The sequence below is a fragment of the Centruroides vittatus genome, unplaced genomic scaffold, assembly GCF_030686945.1.
Source record: "Centruroides vittatus isolate TY-2023 unplaced genomic scaffold, ASM3068694v2 contig_458, whole genome shotgun sequence".
NCBI classification, from domain to species: Eukaryota; Metazoa; Arthropoda; class Arachnida; order Scorpiones; family Buthidae; genus Centruroides; species Centruroides vittatus.
Genome location: NW_027122254.1, coordinates 286,607 through 304,345, shown reverse-complemented (window position 1 = coordinate 304,345; position 17,739 = coordinate 286,607). Strand labels below are relative to the sequence as shown.

Sequence of the window (17,739 nt, the reverse complement as noted above, 5' to 3'; positions counted from 1 at the left end):
GACTTATCAATAAATAATGAACAATAAACAATATTGTGAGTGCAATTGTCGTCCTTCATGGAAAGCATTAAGAATCTATAGACTTATTTCAAACAAGCAGCAATGAACTGTAAGCTTGCATTAATTTGTTATAATTAAACATGTGAGTTTCATATTAATATAGTAAAATTGAACTTTTATGATCATTATTCTATAGATTTTGTATCGTTTAAAAAAATTTCATGATAGTGGTCTGCAGGATTCAAAATTGTGAGTTTAGTGGTCTGTGAGGTCAGAAAGGTTGCCGACTGCTGGTCTAGTACAGGGGTCGGAAACCTTTCAGTGGTGTTGTGCCAAACATAAATTGTAGTGTTATTCCGAGTGTTGACATGATTCTACCAAGTTTATGATATATGTTATCAAAATTAGTCCAGTTATAATAGACTTCAAAAATGTATAATTTTGAAGTTAAGTTGTTAATTGAATTATGTTCTTACATGTGATGCACTTGCATAACACGTAGATGGTGACACGGAGCGTAAATGCATGCACTGTAATAGAAATATACAAACAAGAGATTCATTTTTAATGTACATGGCCTTTGCTGAACTATGACTTCCATTTAAATGTGTAATTAATAATTAAAAAATAATTTTTACTACATTTCTATTCAACGAATGCCACTGAAAATTGTCCTGCATGCCACGTTTGGCATGTGTGCCATAAGTTGCCGACCTCGGCTAAATATAATATGAAATATCTCATTTACTTCTTATTATAACATTTTGTAGGAATGAAAATACATTTTTAGTTATTACTAAAAATATACTTTAACATAAATATCTTAGATGATTGTTATAAGTTTTAAATTCTGTTTAAAATAATTAGTAGTTCTAACTGTTAATGCATTTGATATAATTTTTCTTATTAGAAAAGAGAGAAGTAACCTAGTCTTCTAAGGTAAGTTAGAATTAATAATACTGTTGCCCTCTAGCATTATGAGGTAATTTAAAATTATTAATTCTAACTTAGGCAACAGAATATAAAAACAAAAATGTTCTTAATTCAAAAAAATCCTTGAGATCATTAGCCTCTAAAAAGAGAAAAATTTTAAAGGAAAACAGAATCATATCAATTTGAATGGGCAAGATATTCTTTGGTTTAAATTAATCAAGATAATCAGGTTTATCTTGTTGAGACTATAATATGTTTTATTAAATATTATCAAAGGCATTATCAGAATTAAGAAAACTTTCTATAGCTTTTTAAATTTTGCTGCAATAAATAAATAAATAAATAACTGAGTCAGACTAAAGTCTTTACTAGACTGGAAGATATATATGACACCATCTTCAAAAGAATCCTAAAATATTTCCAGCAGAAAGTTTAATAAACTAAAAGATAGACAAATGTTTTCAATCTATGAATATGATCTGCATCAGGTCTCAGTTGTGTTCAAAACTGAAAACTAGCAGAAACATGACATATTTTGATTATCATTGAATACAATTAAATATATACAAATATATCAATATATGAGATATCAAAATAATACAAATGGGAGTTATGCAACTAAAAAACAATGTTTATTTTAAAAACCAAAGGGTTCATGCACTTTTATAACATACACAATGAGATACAAAAAAACACACCTTATTGACTTTCAATAAGGAGTGAGTTTTTTGTATCTCATTGTCTCACATCCAGTTTGTTCTAAGATATGAAATACAGGGATTTAGTATACAAGTGTGAGACCTAGATTATTGTAGAAAACTTGTAGAGCATTTGTATTATTTTTGTAATCATATAGCTTGATATATTTGTATATATTTAAATATATTCAATAACATTCAAAATATGTCATGTTTCTGCTAGCATTCCAATTTGGAATGTGATTAAGACCTGATACGGATCTTACTCATAGATCAACAACATCTGCCTGTTTTAGTTTATTAAACTTTCTGCTGTAGGTATTTTAAAGTTCTTTTAACGGTGGTAACTTAAATCAACTTCAAAGAGTATTAATTCCAGAAATTATGAAACTTTATGTAATAACATTTATCAATGATCTTCTGTAGGGATACTATTGAGCTATCTAATTAGTAAAAATAGAAAACATGATTAAAGAATTACAAGGTTTCTAATGCATCAAATGTTTCATGAACATAAAAATGCCTATGAACATAAAAATTCAACCCAGAGCATATTTTTCAAATCATGTGACAATCAAGGCAGGGATTTAGCAGCATTAAAAAGAAAAAACTGTATAAAACAAAGCAAAATAAGTGATATCTTTCAAAACAATAATTGTAATAAATAATTTTTACATGAGAACTGTATTTTACTTAATACATTAGTAAAATTAACATTATGTCTCATCATCAATTTATTTCATCAGTGTGTTGTAGATTGCAATTAAAGACTAGTGTTAATTTTTTAATAATTTAAACAAGTTTTTGTTATTTCCTATTGTATGTATTAAATTTTATGTACAGTACATTAACTATATGTAATAAAGATAGCTTTTTTAAGGAAACTAAACTCATTTTTACTAGAGTTTCAGTTCCAAAAACATCAGAATTGAACATAAAATTTTACCTGGTGTTCTTGAAAATTTTAAAATTTAACATTCGTACATAATTTAAAATGTTCTTACAACATTTTTCAATGTTCAATTATAGATCATACAATATATTTCCAAAGATTTAAAAACTAAAATTACAAATTAAGAAACCAAAGTAAAATAAGTAAAATAGAATAATGTACCCAGCAGAAAACAAAACAAAACTAAACAATATAAATTAAATAGAATCAAGCATGTTATATATTTACAAACTTGGGATCAAGCAGTCACAGTGTAGAGAAGGGATGTCTGTCACTTTCTGCAGACATTTTGCCAATTATTTGACCATTATCAAACAATTAATTTATTCCATAACACCTTAAACTCCAACATTTATATTAAGTAGATTTTTCTTTTATTTTAGTTTTAGCACTCACCATACCAAGCTTGCTGATCTCCTTGGACCTCAATAGCTAAACCAAAATCTGCTAATTTAACTGCAGCACCTTTTGCTTTACTGGCCAGCAGTAAGTTTTCTGGCTGTAAATTAATTTTAAAAAATTTAATTTTTCTAATTTACTTAAAATAATGGATAAACTTAACTGCTAAAAAGAAACTATCAACTTTACAATCATCTAATGCAGTAAAATTTCTTTATTCAAATGTTTTCAATTGTCTTAAATGATCATCTTCAGAAAATTATTCTAAAAAAAAAAAAAATGAATTTCCAACAGTTTTAAGGTAGTTTAAAACAATTGAAAACATTTGAATAAAGAAATTTTTACTGCATTAGATGGTTGTAAGGTTTCTAGTTGTACAAGTGCAGTTCCTATAGAAGTAATAAGTTAAAAAGAAACATTATAAAATCTTTTATTAAGGTAGTAAAGTTTTAAGATTTTACAGCAAATAACTTACAATGCATAAAAACATTATTTAAAATATTAAAATCATGGATTAAACAAAAAATAGACAATAAAAATTAATTTTTACAAATGATTTTTCTGTTACTGCAACCAAAACTGAAATAAAGTACTATCACACAACAACAAAAAATTTTTTGTCTGTCAGTTAAAAATGGAAGAAAATCTGAATTTGGTGTACAAAAAGCAATTTAGGGGTATTAAAGTATCATGTACAAAAGAACAAGTTGTCAGAAAATCAAGAACTACCTGCACAAGTTCACTGAAAGTAATAGGCAGTTACATTATTATTTTAATTATTTAGATTGTAAAATCACCAAATAGTGAATGATAGAACTAAGATAATTCTGCAACAAGAGTTGAGAAATGCATTGATGTCAATGGATGGCACTGAACAATTATAATTAAACACTGTTTTATTTTGTACAAATAAATGCTAAATTCTACACATAAATTGCATTTTCTTCTTTTGAAAATTATACTAATTAGCCTTATTACAGCCCAATAATATAGCAGATTGTTTGGCATAATTAATACTTCAATTAGTGAATTTATTGTTTATTTGTTGAATAAATATATTGCTAGACTATATAGGTTCTAGATTTATTTCATAATTTTTGTTATTGTAATTAATAACAACAACTTGTTTGACTATTTGTTACATAGAATTTTTTTGATAAATACACTGAAATTGAATAACATTTCATTTAAAGTTTGAAGTTAATTTTAGAATATTCAATCAGAATATTTTAGTTATTCAAAAAAGCAATTTAATTTAATAAAAATAATGAGAGAAAATTTCTCTCCTGATAATTAATCATTGTCAATTTGAATTGAATGCTAATGAAAAAAACTCAAAAAACTAAAGTCAAATTTAGAGTTATTCATTTATATCAATGCCTAAAACAATTTTGTGTATTTATTTATTCATTTTGTAATGATTAAATTATACATCACTACAAAATAACTATTTTAATTAATTAAAAAATTCTTAACAAACACTTTCAAAGTTTTCAAAACTTCATCTTCAAGTATATCATTTGAACACCTTCAAAATAAAGCAGAAAATCTTAAATAAAGCTTTAAACTAAGTGTTCAGTTAATTAAAAATTGAGTTAATTCAGTTTCTTTAAGACTATTATAATCTTTAAATCTTCACATTCCTAAAATGTTCAGAAATTAAATCATTTCAACAGAAACCATGACACAATAAGATCATAATGCCATCTAGATGAATGAGGTGGTTAAAACATCAAACTACTGCTAAAGCGACAACCCAGGATCAAATTTGGTGCAATCTGTTCCAGATAAGTCAGGACTTCTACCTCAACACCAGGCTGCCTCATTGTGGGCTTGGCTAAACTTGCAATGGCCTGGAAAAAGCCTTCCAATTAAACCAAAAATAATCTTGTGCAAGCCCCTCTGCAACAACAGAGATGTATTTTCCACACTAGAAAAATTGAGAGTTTATTTTGTTCCATTTAAACAGCCAGATAGCAGTGCCAATATTTTTTACATCAGGACGACAAGAAAATTACAGATTTGTCTTACTGAACACCAGAATGATATATGTACAGTGTACTACAGAACTTTCTAGAAGTGTGGTAAAAAGGAATTGTGTGCCAAAATAGAATGAGACTTCACTGTAATGCAATGTGTTGACACAAAAGTTATTTATTTGGGAGGCATTATTTATTAAAAGAATGGAACCATGTAATAAATCTATGTTGAATCTTCCAAGAATTTGGCTATCACTTTTTAAAAATTTGGGTGTTTAACAAATTTACTAATAGCATGTAAATGTTTATCTTATTGTTTTATCTAATTTTATTGTTATTTCATACTAATTTATCTTTATGCGGCAAGCTGTAATTCTGCCTATGTTGGTTTAAATTTAACTTAGAAAAATATGAATTCAATTTTGAATATTTAGCATTGTTCAAAAATAAGTATTCCATTTTCAAATATTTAATGTTCCTCTTTTTTAAAATTTTAATGTTCCAAAGTTATGTTGTTTGTCTGAAGATGACACTGATAAAAAATGTCGAAAGTGCTTGTGTTGATAATAAAAATTGTTTAATGCTGACAGACAGCAGTTATTTCTTGTTTTAATGGATTATGGCATTATGTGCACTAAAAATTTAACAATTGCAACAATGTTATCACCATTGTAACTGATCTTTTCTTAATCAAAATAAAAATTCTCTAAGTGTAAATTTGAGATTCAAAAACATTAACAAAGCCTTTTTTCTGAAAAGATACTGAAAACTTTGAATTCTTCTTATGATGACTGATGGTCAAAACAACCTGTAATACATTTATAATTTTACAAACATTCTAATCTAATAATATATATATTTTTAAAACCAATTGTACCTAAGCTGGAATAGAGTTCAACTCACCAATAAAAACAACCTTCAACATATATATTTTTATTTCATAAGTTATTACAAAATGCTTCAAAATATAAATTACATATGCAGGATGATTGTAATTAAAGGTGGGGTGACTTCTATTCTTTGCTGTCCAGAGAGATATTTGTCAGTTCAAATGCAATCAGATAGTATGGTGACATTTGATATTATAAGTGACAAACATTTTATTCAGAGTAGGCTTGAAGCCAATTTGGCCAATTTCTTTCAACTGGTCCCCACGCTAGGTAATCTATTTTAGTCTTATCAAAACATACAATGCATTGCAACATACATTAACACCACATTACAGGTTTTATAAACAGTGACCATTTTAATTTTCTTCTAAATTTTTAAAAAGTTGTTAGTGTTTGTTTATACTGTTTATATTTTGAAACTTTTTTTTACTGTACTTAAATTAAATATGCTAATTATAGAATAGCATAAAAAATTAAAAAGACAAACATGTAAATATACATGCAGTAACTTTTTAAATCTTTAAAAACTTTATTTTAACAGAATCATTGATTAGATTACCATATTACATCCAGTGGTGATATTCGAAATAGTTAACAAAGGGTTCGCTAGCAGAAAATTTTTCCCTGACAATCACCGACAAACGAAATGGAAGTTTTGGCTAGAAATAAATACAAGACCTTTTCTTGCGATATATCTAATAATCAGTGGTGTATTTGGAACGTAACGAGTCCTGGGCGAAGACCAAGTAACAATAGTATATTAGTGCTGTCAACTTTTTTTTTCTTTTCTTTTTTTTTGCAGAGAAATTTTTCACCCCAAATGGCACTGCTGATAATAGACAGATGCCATTGTCTCTCGAAATACAATATCCTTTTTATTTTGCTGTCCATAGCCCGACACGTGTTCCACAGCCATCTTGTATTATTTCGCGCGCGTGAGATTGTGGGATCTCTCTTATGACTGGATCTAGTTTCAAGAACTCTCTTGAATCGATCGCGATTAAACCTCGTTCCAGTCGAGAGAGATCGCACCAAGACATAGTCCCCGACCTTGCTCACAATCTACATTGAAATGCTCCGTGCAAGCGGGGTATAAGGCTCTAGTTTAGTAGTATTACAGGGTATAGTATGTATATTTTAATATATTTTTTTTTTAAAAAACAAAACCACTGAGAAATGTTCGGTGTGTTTAACAAGGTTTGGAAAACTGAAAATTTTAACAACGGGTTCGGGCGAACAGGTTTCAAAAACTGAAAATTTTAACAACGGGTTCGGCCGAACCTGTGCGAACCCGCTGAATATCACCACTGATTACATCTATCTGTATATAAACATTTTTTTTGCAGCTTATATTGTAGATTTACATCCAGATTCAAGTATTTAAGTTTTACTTACGCCTAGATAATTAGGACAACAAATATAAGTATATTAGATGTACAGTATATCCTGCAGGCACAAAAATGATGTGATATAAGTCAAGTTTGGCATATATATATATAATGTGATGTTTGCTGAATTTTTTATGACAAATGTGAAACTGACATTAAATACAGTCTGCTTTGCTTTTTGTCACTTCAATGATGGGTGCCAATTTTAATATTTTGTTGTATTAATACTTTTTAAGATTTAGTGGTTCTTGTAAATATGGGTAAAATGTAACTTCACTTCAGCATATATCAATAAAAGAACAGTTTATATATAAACATCTCAAAGCGTGATAATTGAAGACAAATGATTACCAGATTAAATCGGGCTACGTTACTGTTATTAATAATTATTAAATACTGAGTAATTTAGTACTAGAGTTAGGCATTATCCTTCATTTCTTATCAAATTTAATAATTATAATTAAATTAATATTTATTAAATAAGTTAGAAAATTCTGGAAGAAAAGAATTGATTCAGAGTAGGACTTTAACCCATAACTGCCATCTAGTATAACTGGCAACACATCTACACAATAAGTAGCAGTTGTGGGTTTAAGTCCCACTTTGAACCAGTTGTTTTCTTCCAGAATTTTCTAAATTACTTAATAAATATTAATTTAATTAATCCCCTTAAATGTAATAAGAGATGGAGTCTAATGCCTACCTCTAGTGCCAAATTACTTGGTATTTAATAATAATTAGTAGCAGTAATGTAGCCCAATTTACTCCAGTAATCATTTGACTTTAGTACAAATTGTCAAGAAGATAATCCAGTATTTGGTGTTAATTACAGTGGACCCCCAATATAACATGCATGTCGGGCAGGAAACAACACCCACGTTATACCAAGCGGCGCGGTGTAACGCAGTTCACCTCTTTGCTTTAGCAATAATGTCAAGCTTTTCTTTTACTCATCATGCATACAATAATTAAACACTACTCAAAATACATGCAGGAATTCAATACATACACAATTACTCAATATGCAGTAACAATAAAATGCATCTTCTAAAATGTTTTGCCCCATTTCATTCATCTCATTTTCTAGCTCAATCAGCTTTTTATCAACATTTTAGAAGACACTAACAACCGGGTCATAAACCTTGCAAAGCAAGTTACAGAAAGGTCACACAATAAAATGTGCTACCCACTAACACCGCACAGACCTGTATAAACATGTTTGAGCCTACCATGTCGTGAACATCGCCTGCGCTATAACCAAGTGCGTGGTATAGTGAGCAGCACTATAACGAAGCTCCACTGTATTTTAATATCATAAAAAATAAACTTAATGATCTAACATTTTCAACAATATTTTTTATAACATTAAAGTAATTAACACCAAATACTGGGTTATCTTGTTGATAAACTATGGGTAAAAGACTAAGGAAAATTAGAAGAAAATATTTCAATGGCAGTAGGAAGAAGGCTCTAGCCAAGGCAGGGGCAGCCGAAACAGAAAAGGTGACAGGAGCATTAAATAAACATTTTGACAAATCTATCTCAGAAAATGTAGAAGAGCAAGTAGAGTCACAGCACAGTGATAATGATGACACTAAAGGAAGCCACACTGAGGATATAAGGTCTATAATAAACTTTATATTTCTAAGATTCTACAGACACAGGCATAGGCTGTAAGCCTAAAGTTCTGCAAAAAAAAAAAAAAGTTTCTAATTGGGTCCCACAGCTCCCAAGGTTGGTCCTGATTTTATTTATGATACAAAAAACATTATTACTGACACTGACAACAGGTTTAGAGTACAGTTGATTGTATTTATGCTAGATGATAAACAGGGTATTCAATAGCTGACTGTAACTGATGCTTCTCACAGGTAGTGTGATACTGACTTTTGAGACTGCCAAACTTGCAGTCTATCCTTGGTAAATCACATTTCTTAAGTTTTCCCACAACTAAAAATCATTTAGATTAAGATCCAAAGAATGAGATGGTCAGGCTGTAGAAATGCATGTTTGATCATTCTGTTATTGGTGAAATGTTGTCACAGATGATGCTATATACAGCTGATATGTGGATATGGTGCTCCATCTCACATAAAAATTTGTTGACTCAAACCACTGTCACTGTTGCAGTTGGAATATGACTAAGGAGTTGAGCATCTCTCAGTATCTCTGAATGAGATCCATTGAGACTAGTTTCTTCAAAGAAAAATGGTCCAAGGTAATTATGAAAAGGAAACTACTTTTCATTATTTGCAGTGACAAAATGGTGAGTTTTGGTACTAATTTCTTTTAATAAAATGCTTTCTGTGTGTTCTGAAATGTTATCATACCAGATTTGCTTGCATTTGGACTGTTAAATATCTTTCTAGATAGAATTGAATAGAGAACTTTAATTATAATCACCCAGTATATAATTGCTTTATTTCCATATTTGTTTTCCTTCTTGTGCTTTATTGAAGCACAGGAAGGAAAACAAATATGAAAATGTTTCTAGTTAATTTCCTAGTCTTCAATATGTTCATTATATGTTATCTCTGTGTATCTATGGAAATACTGCTTGGTCAAACTATTTTTTTTTTATTGTGTCTGAAATTGGTAATTAATTGCAAATGCTTACAAATTTACGGGTCTTTCTATGCTTCAATTAAAACAACCATTTATATATTTATTTAATTAATGTATTCACTTAAATTCAAAAGCTAGATTCAAATAAAAACATTGATTTCTTTGTTAATTTAACACGTTTTAAGATTTGCCATAATAATTTAGAAATTATTAAAAATTTTTGCATGTGTGATTAATTTTTTTCAGCTCTTTTAGCAACACCTGCAGACTACAAAAATGATGATGCATAAGCAATAGTGATGTAACGAATATTTGGTTACTACCCGGTATTCGGCCTATTTGGCCTATTTTTCACTATTCGGCCGAATACCGAATATTTAAATCACTATTCGGCCGAATACTGAATATTTAGTCACTATTCGGCCGAATACCGAATACCTAAAAACAGAAGTAAGAAATAACAAAAACACAGTAAATTAATCATTTTGGTAACTTCTATTAATGCTGAAAATTAAACTATAATTATTAAAGTTAATAAGAAATAGCATCTAACTCTAGTATTAAATTATTTCGTAATTAAATAATATTATAGCCTTTATCTAGCCCGATATCTTATGGCATTGATGGCGTGTAGGTTAGAATGTATCGGGCATTAATATTATTGTTTAGTTAATTATGTTATATTCGTATTCGCGTATATTTTAATATTTTTTACGATATTTTAAAATGATCTACGAAACGTTTTATTGAAACTTATCGTATTTAATGAAAGAATTATTTATCTATTTCTAGAAGATGAGTAACTAATATATAATTTATTTTATATATAAAGCAAAGAAGGAGCATTTTCATTATATGCAAAAGATAACATTTGAAATCATGTTAATTTTAAAAATATTGACAAAAACAATAGCAACAAAATATCACAAAACTTCACAAATAGAAAACCCCCAATAATATATTTGAACTGTTCCACAACTGAGCAGAAACTACACCATATGTCCCCACTAAAGTATATCCTTAGGGCACTATTCAGTCTACAAATACGTAGTAAAAACAAAATTTTAGAGTTAAAAGATCGATTGCAAATAAAATAACCTATAACTTATATCTAAATACCAACAACTGCCGAATCATATCGGGCTATTTACGGCTATTACATAAATTATAAACCAATTTGGCACTAGAGGTAGACGTTAGGCTCCATCTCATATTAACTTTAATAATTATAATTAAATTAATTAATTTAAATAATTTAGACCTACTGGAAGAAAAAATCGTAGTGACAGCGGGCGAACAGAGAGCAGAGTGCGCGATCCTTGCCATAATGCGGTTTGCGTGCCAATTTTCGTACTTGCGTTAATTGCGTGCTGATTGGCCGAATATTCGGCCATTCAGCTACGCTCCTGGCCGAATATTCGGTATTCAGCCATGCTCCTAGCCGAATATTCGTTATTCGGCTGAGGCCAAATATACTATTCGTTACATCACTAATAAGCAATAAAAAAAAAGATGTTATATATTATGCAAGAAGCTTCAAACTCTGATTCAATGTTGAATCAGTGCTCCCACAAGTTAGTTCTGGCTGCACTCAGAGCTAATTTTGCCTTCAAAACAAAGAATGCAGTTTTGGTCAACAAACAAAATTGAATGGGACAATGGACAAAAGTCATTCATTAATTTCTTTTATATTAGCAAGCTCATTATGGGTTTGGCTAGGTCAACAATGTGATAGCCAAGTGGCAAAGAACAGGGTGTGACACATCCAGATGGATCTCCCATAAAAATTCCTAGTTTTTTTGACCTGTCCAGATTTGATTTCTGATATCATAGAGGACTATTACCTTAACTACTCAGCCATCCAGCTATCAGGTGTGATTGTTTAATATGTATTATTTTGTTTAAACTTAATAACAGTAGAATATAGGTGTTATATTAACATATTGATTATAGTATATATACTATATAATAAATATAATTTAAAAAAACTTACTTTAAGATCTCTGTGGACAATCAAGTTTTGATGACAATGATTAACACTCTCCAAAATTTGTTGTATGCAATGGCTACATTTAGATACAGAAAATAATTTTGAATTTGTAAACTAAAATTTTCTTAAAAATCTTTAAATTATTTTAAACACTTCTTACAACTAATGCAATTACTTATTAAAAAATAACAAAATAATGATAATAAATATAATAACCCAATAATTCCATTTTCTGAAACATCAAACAGATAATTTATTTGAAGATAATACTTTCAGAAAAATTGAATGCCCATTTAAATAACTTAACCTGTCATTTTAAAATGCTTGTAACTTGGGCTTCTTAGAAGTTTGTGGCCAAACTCTATCTATCTTTACACCTGATTATTCTCTTCAACAAGGTACCAGAATCAGTAATAATAGTCATCACTAACACTTTCAGTGTTGCCTTTGTTTAAATAATGTTGGACAAGTTAGTGCAGCAACTCACCTGTGACTAATCCTGTATCTTTTTCACATTCAAAGTGGTATGATTCTAATTGAGAAGTGATATTGTATATACCTACTAACATAAAATGTGATGAAGTGTTTCTGAAATGGCTTAATGAAAAGTCTGAGAAAGAAAACATAGGCTCGTTCCTTGCAGACAATAAGAGTGAAGATCTCTGTATGAAAATCTTGAAAGTGTTGAGAAAGAAACCAGATCCTTCACAGGCAACATCGGTATCAAGAGAAAAGTGTGCATATTGCCCAAAAAAGAAGAATAGGATGACAGCATCCAAGAGTGTAACATGTAGCCTATTGCACCAATCTGCAGATACAACATAACAACAATCTACAAACAATGCACTTTGAAAAATCCAGACTAAACAGATTCAAAATTTGAAGAGAAATTGTAATTAAGTTTAACAATAATTTCAGATGCTGTATTTCTGTTTTTATCAATCTGATTAGATACCAATTTTCAGTTTCTATATCAAAATTATTTTTAATGTATTCTAACAAAAGAAAAGTAAAATAAACATAAAATGTGTATTGTTCATAATAAAACTTCCTGATCTTAGTAAAATTTCTCAAGACAAATCATTAAGAATATGAAAATATGTAAGGTGAATGCAGTACAGGAAAAATAACATGACTGATAAAAAATGGAAGACTGTGAATGTATATATTACTACTCAGACACCTTATACCTCTGAGAAATTATTAATTTAATCATGCAATCATCTGTTCCACAGGTCATCTTCAAGCAATTTTTACTTTTGGAATGTTATTTCATGCAGGATCGAATGTATATGCGCAAGATATTTCAAATTTTAAAAAACCGTTGGAACATTCCATGTAAAATATAAAATATAAACAATAATAAAAACATTAATAAAATTAATTAAATAAACGTATTGATCCGCTAAATAATGAGAAATGTAAGCTGACATAATATATTTCTATATTCTATACGGGATGAGATACGCTGTATGCTTGATTAAATGGGGTGTTTGTCAATCATGAATTTCCACGCAGTTGGCAAATTTGTTGCGTCTTTATAGTTCAAACATCTACCTGTTGTCCCTGATCTGTATATTTCAAATTTTTCCATGGTTAATGCTAACGATGGTGAGCGTACTTGTTTGATAACTTTGGCTTCATTCCAATTAATTACTGATCCCTCCGTTTGTGCCATTCTTGATAAGGTGGTAGTGCAGTGTCCTTTACTGATGTCATACATGTGTTCTTTTAGTCTTTTGTTTAAGCCTCTGTTGGTGACTCCTATGTATTCTTCATTCAGGCCCAGTTGATCATTTTCATATGGTATTTTATAGACCTCAGAGCACTCATCCACTTTTGTGCTATCTTTATCATTCCTGAGGGCACTGTAGATGGTGGGTGCCCGCTTATAAATCAGCTTAGCATTCTTACACTTGGCTATTTCCTTCATTATGGTGGACAATCCTTCTCTGTACGTGAATTTAGTTATTTCTCCGTTTGAATTCCCTTTCGGTTTCTTTTTACTAAGTGTTATGTAAGATTTTATTAGGTTTTCGACTATTGACTTTTTAAATCCTAAGGTTGTCGCAATGGTTCTAATTCTATTCAACTCTAGTATTCTGTCATAAACGTTGGAGCAATACGCAAATGCTCTTCTAATAATGGCCCTAAATGCCGATAGTTTGTAAGTAGGCGGATCGTTTGATGTGGAGGGAATGTATAGTGGGTCACGCGTGGGTTTGATATATACTTTCGTGGATATGGAACCTTCTTTAAATGTAACTGTGATATCCAAAAAATGTACTTCTGTTGTGCTGAGCTGTCTCAGTTTTAGTATTAGGCCATGGTTATTCGAATTCATCGCATTCAAAAAATGCTGTATTTTTTCGTCTTTCTTCCATACAATTAGTATGTCGTCCACGTATCGCTTGTATAAAACGATATCATCCTTAAATGCTCTAATAGTAGTTTGCTTTAACTTACGTATCACCAATTCACAAAGTAGCCCAGACATTGGGCTGCCCATGGGCACACCTTTCCTTTGCTTATAAATCTTGCCATCAGTTGAATGTCGTTAACGAGCTCCAAAACATATCTTTAGTAGAAGAAGAAATTGCTTCAGTTATGGATTTTGAAAATCTATATCCATCAATTAAACTGGATGCATGTTTTCAGGCTTTGATGGACACCCTCAGCACGTTAGACCCAAAGATAACAGCCTATCCTGAGGACATAAAACTACTGGCTGACCTAATATGTTACCATTCAGTGTTCGATTTTTGATGGCAAGATTTATAAGCAAAGGAAAGGTGTGCCCATGGGCAGCCCAATGTCTGGGCTACTTTGTGAATTGGTGATACGTAAGTTAAAGCAAACTACTATTAGAGCATTTAAGGATGATATCGTTTTATACAAGCGATACGTGGACGACATACTAATTGTATGGAAGAAAGACGAAAAAATACAGCATTTTTTGAATGCGATGAATTCGAATAACCATGGCCTAATACTAAAACTGAGACAGCTCAGCACAACAGAAGTACATTTTTTGGATATCACAGTTACATTTAAAGAAGGTTCCATATCCACGAAAGTATATATCAAACCCACGCGTGACCCACTATACATTCCCTCCACATCAAACGATCCGCCTACTTACAAACTATCGGCATTTAGGGCCATTATTAGAAGAGCATTTGCGTATTGCTCCAACGTTTATGACAGAATACTAGAGTTGAATAGAATTAGAACCATTGCGACAACCTTAGGATTTAAAAAGTCAATAGTCGAAAACCTAATAAAATCTTACATAACACCCAGTAAAAAGAAACCGAAAGGGAATTCAAACGGAGAAATAACTAAATTCACGTACAGAGAAGGATTGTCCACCATAATGAAGGAAATAGCCAAGTGTAAGAATGCTAAGCTGATTTATAAGCGGGCACCCACCATCTACAGTGCCCTCAGGAATGATAAAGATAGCACAAAAGTGGATGAGTGCTCTGAGGTCTATAAAATACCATATGAAAATGATCAACTGGGCCTGAATGAAGAATACATAGGAGTCACCAACAGAGGCTTAAACAAAAGACTAAAAGAACACATGTATGACATCAGTAAAGGACACTGCACTACCACCTTATCAAGAATGGCACAAACGGAGGGATCAGTAATTAATTGGAATGAAGCCAAAGTTATCAAACAAGTACGCTCATCATCGTTAGCATTAACCATGGAAAAATTTGAAATATACAGATCAGGGACAACAGGTAGATGTTTGAACTATAAAGACGCAACAAATTTGCCAACTGCGTGGAAATTCATGATTGACAAACACCCCATTTAATCAAGCATACAGCGTATCTCATCCCGTATAGAATATAGAAATATATTATGTCAGCTTACATTTCTCATTATTTAGCGGATCAATACGTTTATTTAATTAATTTTATTAATGTTTTTATTATTGTTTATATTTTATATTTTACATGGAATGTTCCAAGTAAATTATGTGGAAGTAAATTATTTAATAATTTACTGTTTAGTTCTTGTAAAATATAAATACAAATAAGCAAAAACATCACATTTATTGCAGTTTAATTCTAGGATAGTTATAATTTAATTTGTAAGTTTCCAATTGTCAGAAAGGTTTCATACATACAGTGGGTGATTGGTTAATGAACATAGTCCATTTCAAGACCATGTTTATTAACTGATTATCAATTTACCATAGATTTTTATGGGAATTTGATTAATTCATTCTGGAGACCCCAAAAAGTAAATAAAAAATTATATACTTTCTTACTACTTTATTTGTTTTGTTCTTATGAAAAATTCAATAAAAACTGAAAAATTTTGATCTTAAAATTTTATCAGTAGATGGAGCTAAGAGTATATTATTTACAAAAGTACAACAAATGAAATATATACAAGAAGATAAGTTTAAACCAAACATTACAGAAAAAATGCTACAGGGTCAATGGTCATTCCTGTATCTCACACAGGAGCCTATCCAAAAGTGTTAAAAGGAGGCAAAAGCCAATTTTACAATTTGTGAACATTTCTATAGTGTAAGAAACCATTATCATAATGTAAAACTATTTAATTTAAATTTATGTAAAATTAATTATTGAATTATATTCAATATATTGCATGAATTTAAAAAAAAAGCCTCTTAAAAAATTTGAATTATTTATATATACCTTGCATCGGCTTCACTATAATATTCTCGAGCAACTATATCTTCAAATAACTCTCCACCTGTAACTCTACATAAAAATAAAATAAATGTTTTTTTAAGTGAGTCATTTGATTTAAGTTAATGAATAAATATTCTATATTACAAAATTCAGGAAAAAAAAAAATAACCAGTTAATTTCTTATAATGCTAACAAGAAAAATTGTAACAATAAATGCAACAGTATTTAATATTAATTTTCTCAATTGCCTAGCATGCACTTCAACTCCACCATCAAGCTCTCATCAATTTATACCCTTTTGGTATAATGGTATAACATCTACTACCTATCTTACATATAGTATCATGGATTTACAATGTGCAATATTCTTGCTAGCAGTAACTCTTGTCCTAACAAATCATGAAAAGTTATTTGCTGAAAATTTCATAGTATTTTTTCATCCTTTTGACATTTGTCTTATTCAGACATTTTTCTGTTCATATGGGCAATGGTGTCTCTGAAGAAAGAAAAGAAAAAAAAAGCATCTTATCATTATGCATAATATAACTTTTGTTTTTCTGCATGGGAGCGTGAAGTAGTTGCCCTAAACTACATAAAGTCCCCAAAATAAAACTAACTAAATAAACTAAGTGATCAAGAACAATATAAAGTCATGTTCCGAACTAACATTTCTGGAATACAAATTCAAAATATAAGTTGGGTTTTCATTCAAAAAACAAACGATTATGATTAACAACACACATTAAAAGTACAGTGCTCAAAAACATTAAAATTTATAAATTATAAAAAAAACTTAAATATTCTTGAAACCGTGTTTTCTTATATGTTGAGCATCAAACACAAGACTGTGTTATTTATTAAACACTTGGCGTTTTTCCACCTCTATTAGTTGAGACGAGATTTTATTTCACTCGTTTCGGGCATTTCGCCCCCTCTTCAGTCAACTAATAAAATAATATACAACATTTCAAATAGTATAACATACACCGATAGATAACACAGAAATCAATTTGAAACATACTGTTAATTCCTTGAACTCAAGGGTGTGCGTGTACCACACAATTTGGACCTCAAAGTTACAGCGACAAATGTACATGTTCTACGTACAGCTAATTAAAATGTAAAATTTCTTTAAAATATATAAACATACAGGCTTACTGTATAAGCCTGTATGTTAAAATCTCGTCTCAACTAATAGAGGTGGAAAAACGCCAAGTGTTTAGTAAATAACACAGTCTTGTGTTTGATACACAATATAAAAAA

General features: G+C 30.0%; 1 protein-coding gene across 6 annotated transcripts in view; it reads right to left on the bottom strand.

Annotated features, from left to right (window-relative positions):
- LOC136977394 (calcium/calmodulin-dependent protein kinase type II alpha chain-like) overlaps positions 1-17,739 on the bottom strand; it is a 196,249-nt gene that overhangs the window by 69,991 nt on the left and 108,519 nt on the right. For all 6 annotated transcript variants that reach the window (XM_067272859.1, XM_067272858.1, XM_067272856.1 and 3 more), the window contains exons 5-7: positions 16,480-16,545; positions 11,798-11,870; positions 2,980-3,082 (exon numbers count right to left, since the gene is read on the bottom strand). In XM_067272859.1, coding sequence (XP_067128960.1) covers positions 2,980-3,082; positions 11,798-11,870; positions 16,480-16,545 — 242 coding nt within the window. The remainder of the gene's footprint in view (positions 1-2,979; positions 3,083-11,797; positions 11,871-16,479; positions 16,546-17,739) is intronic.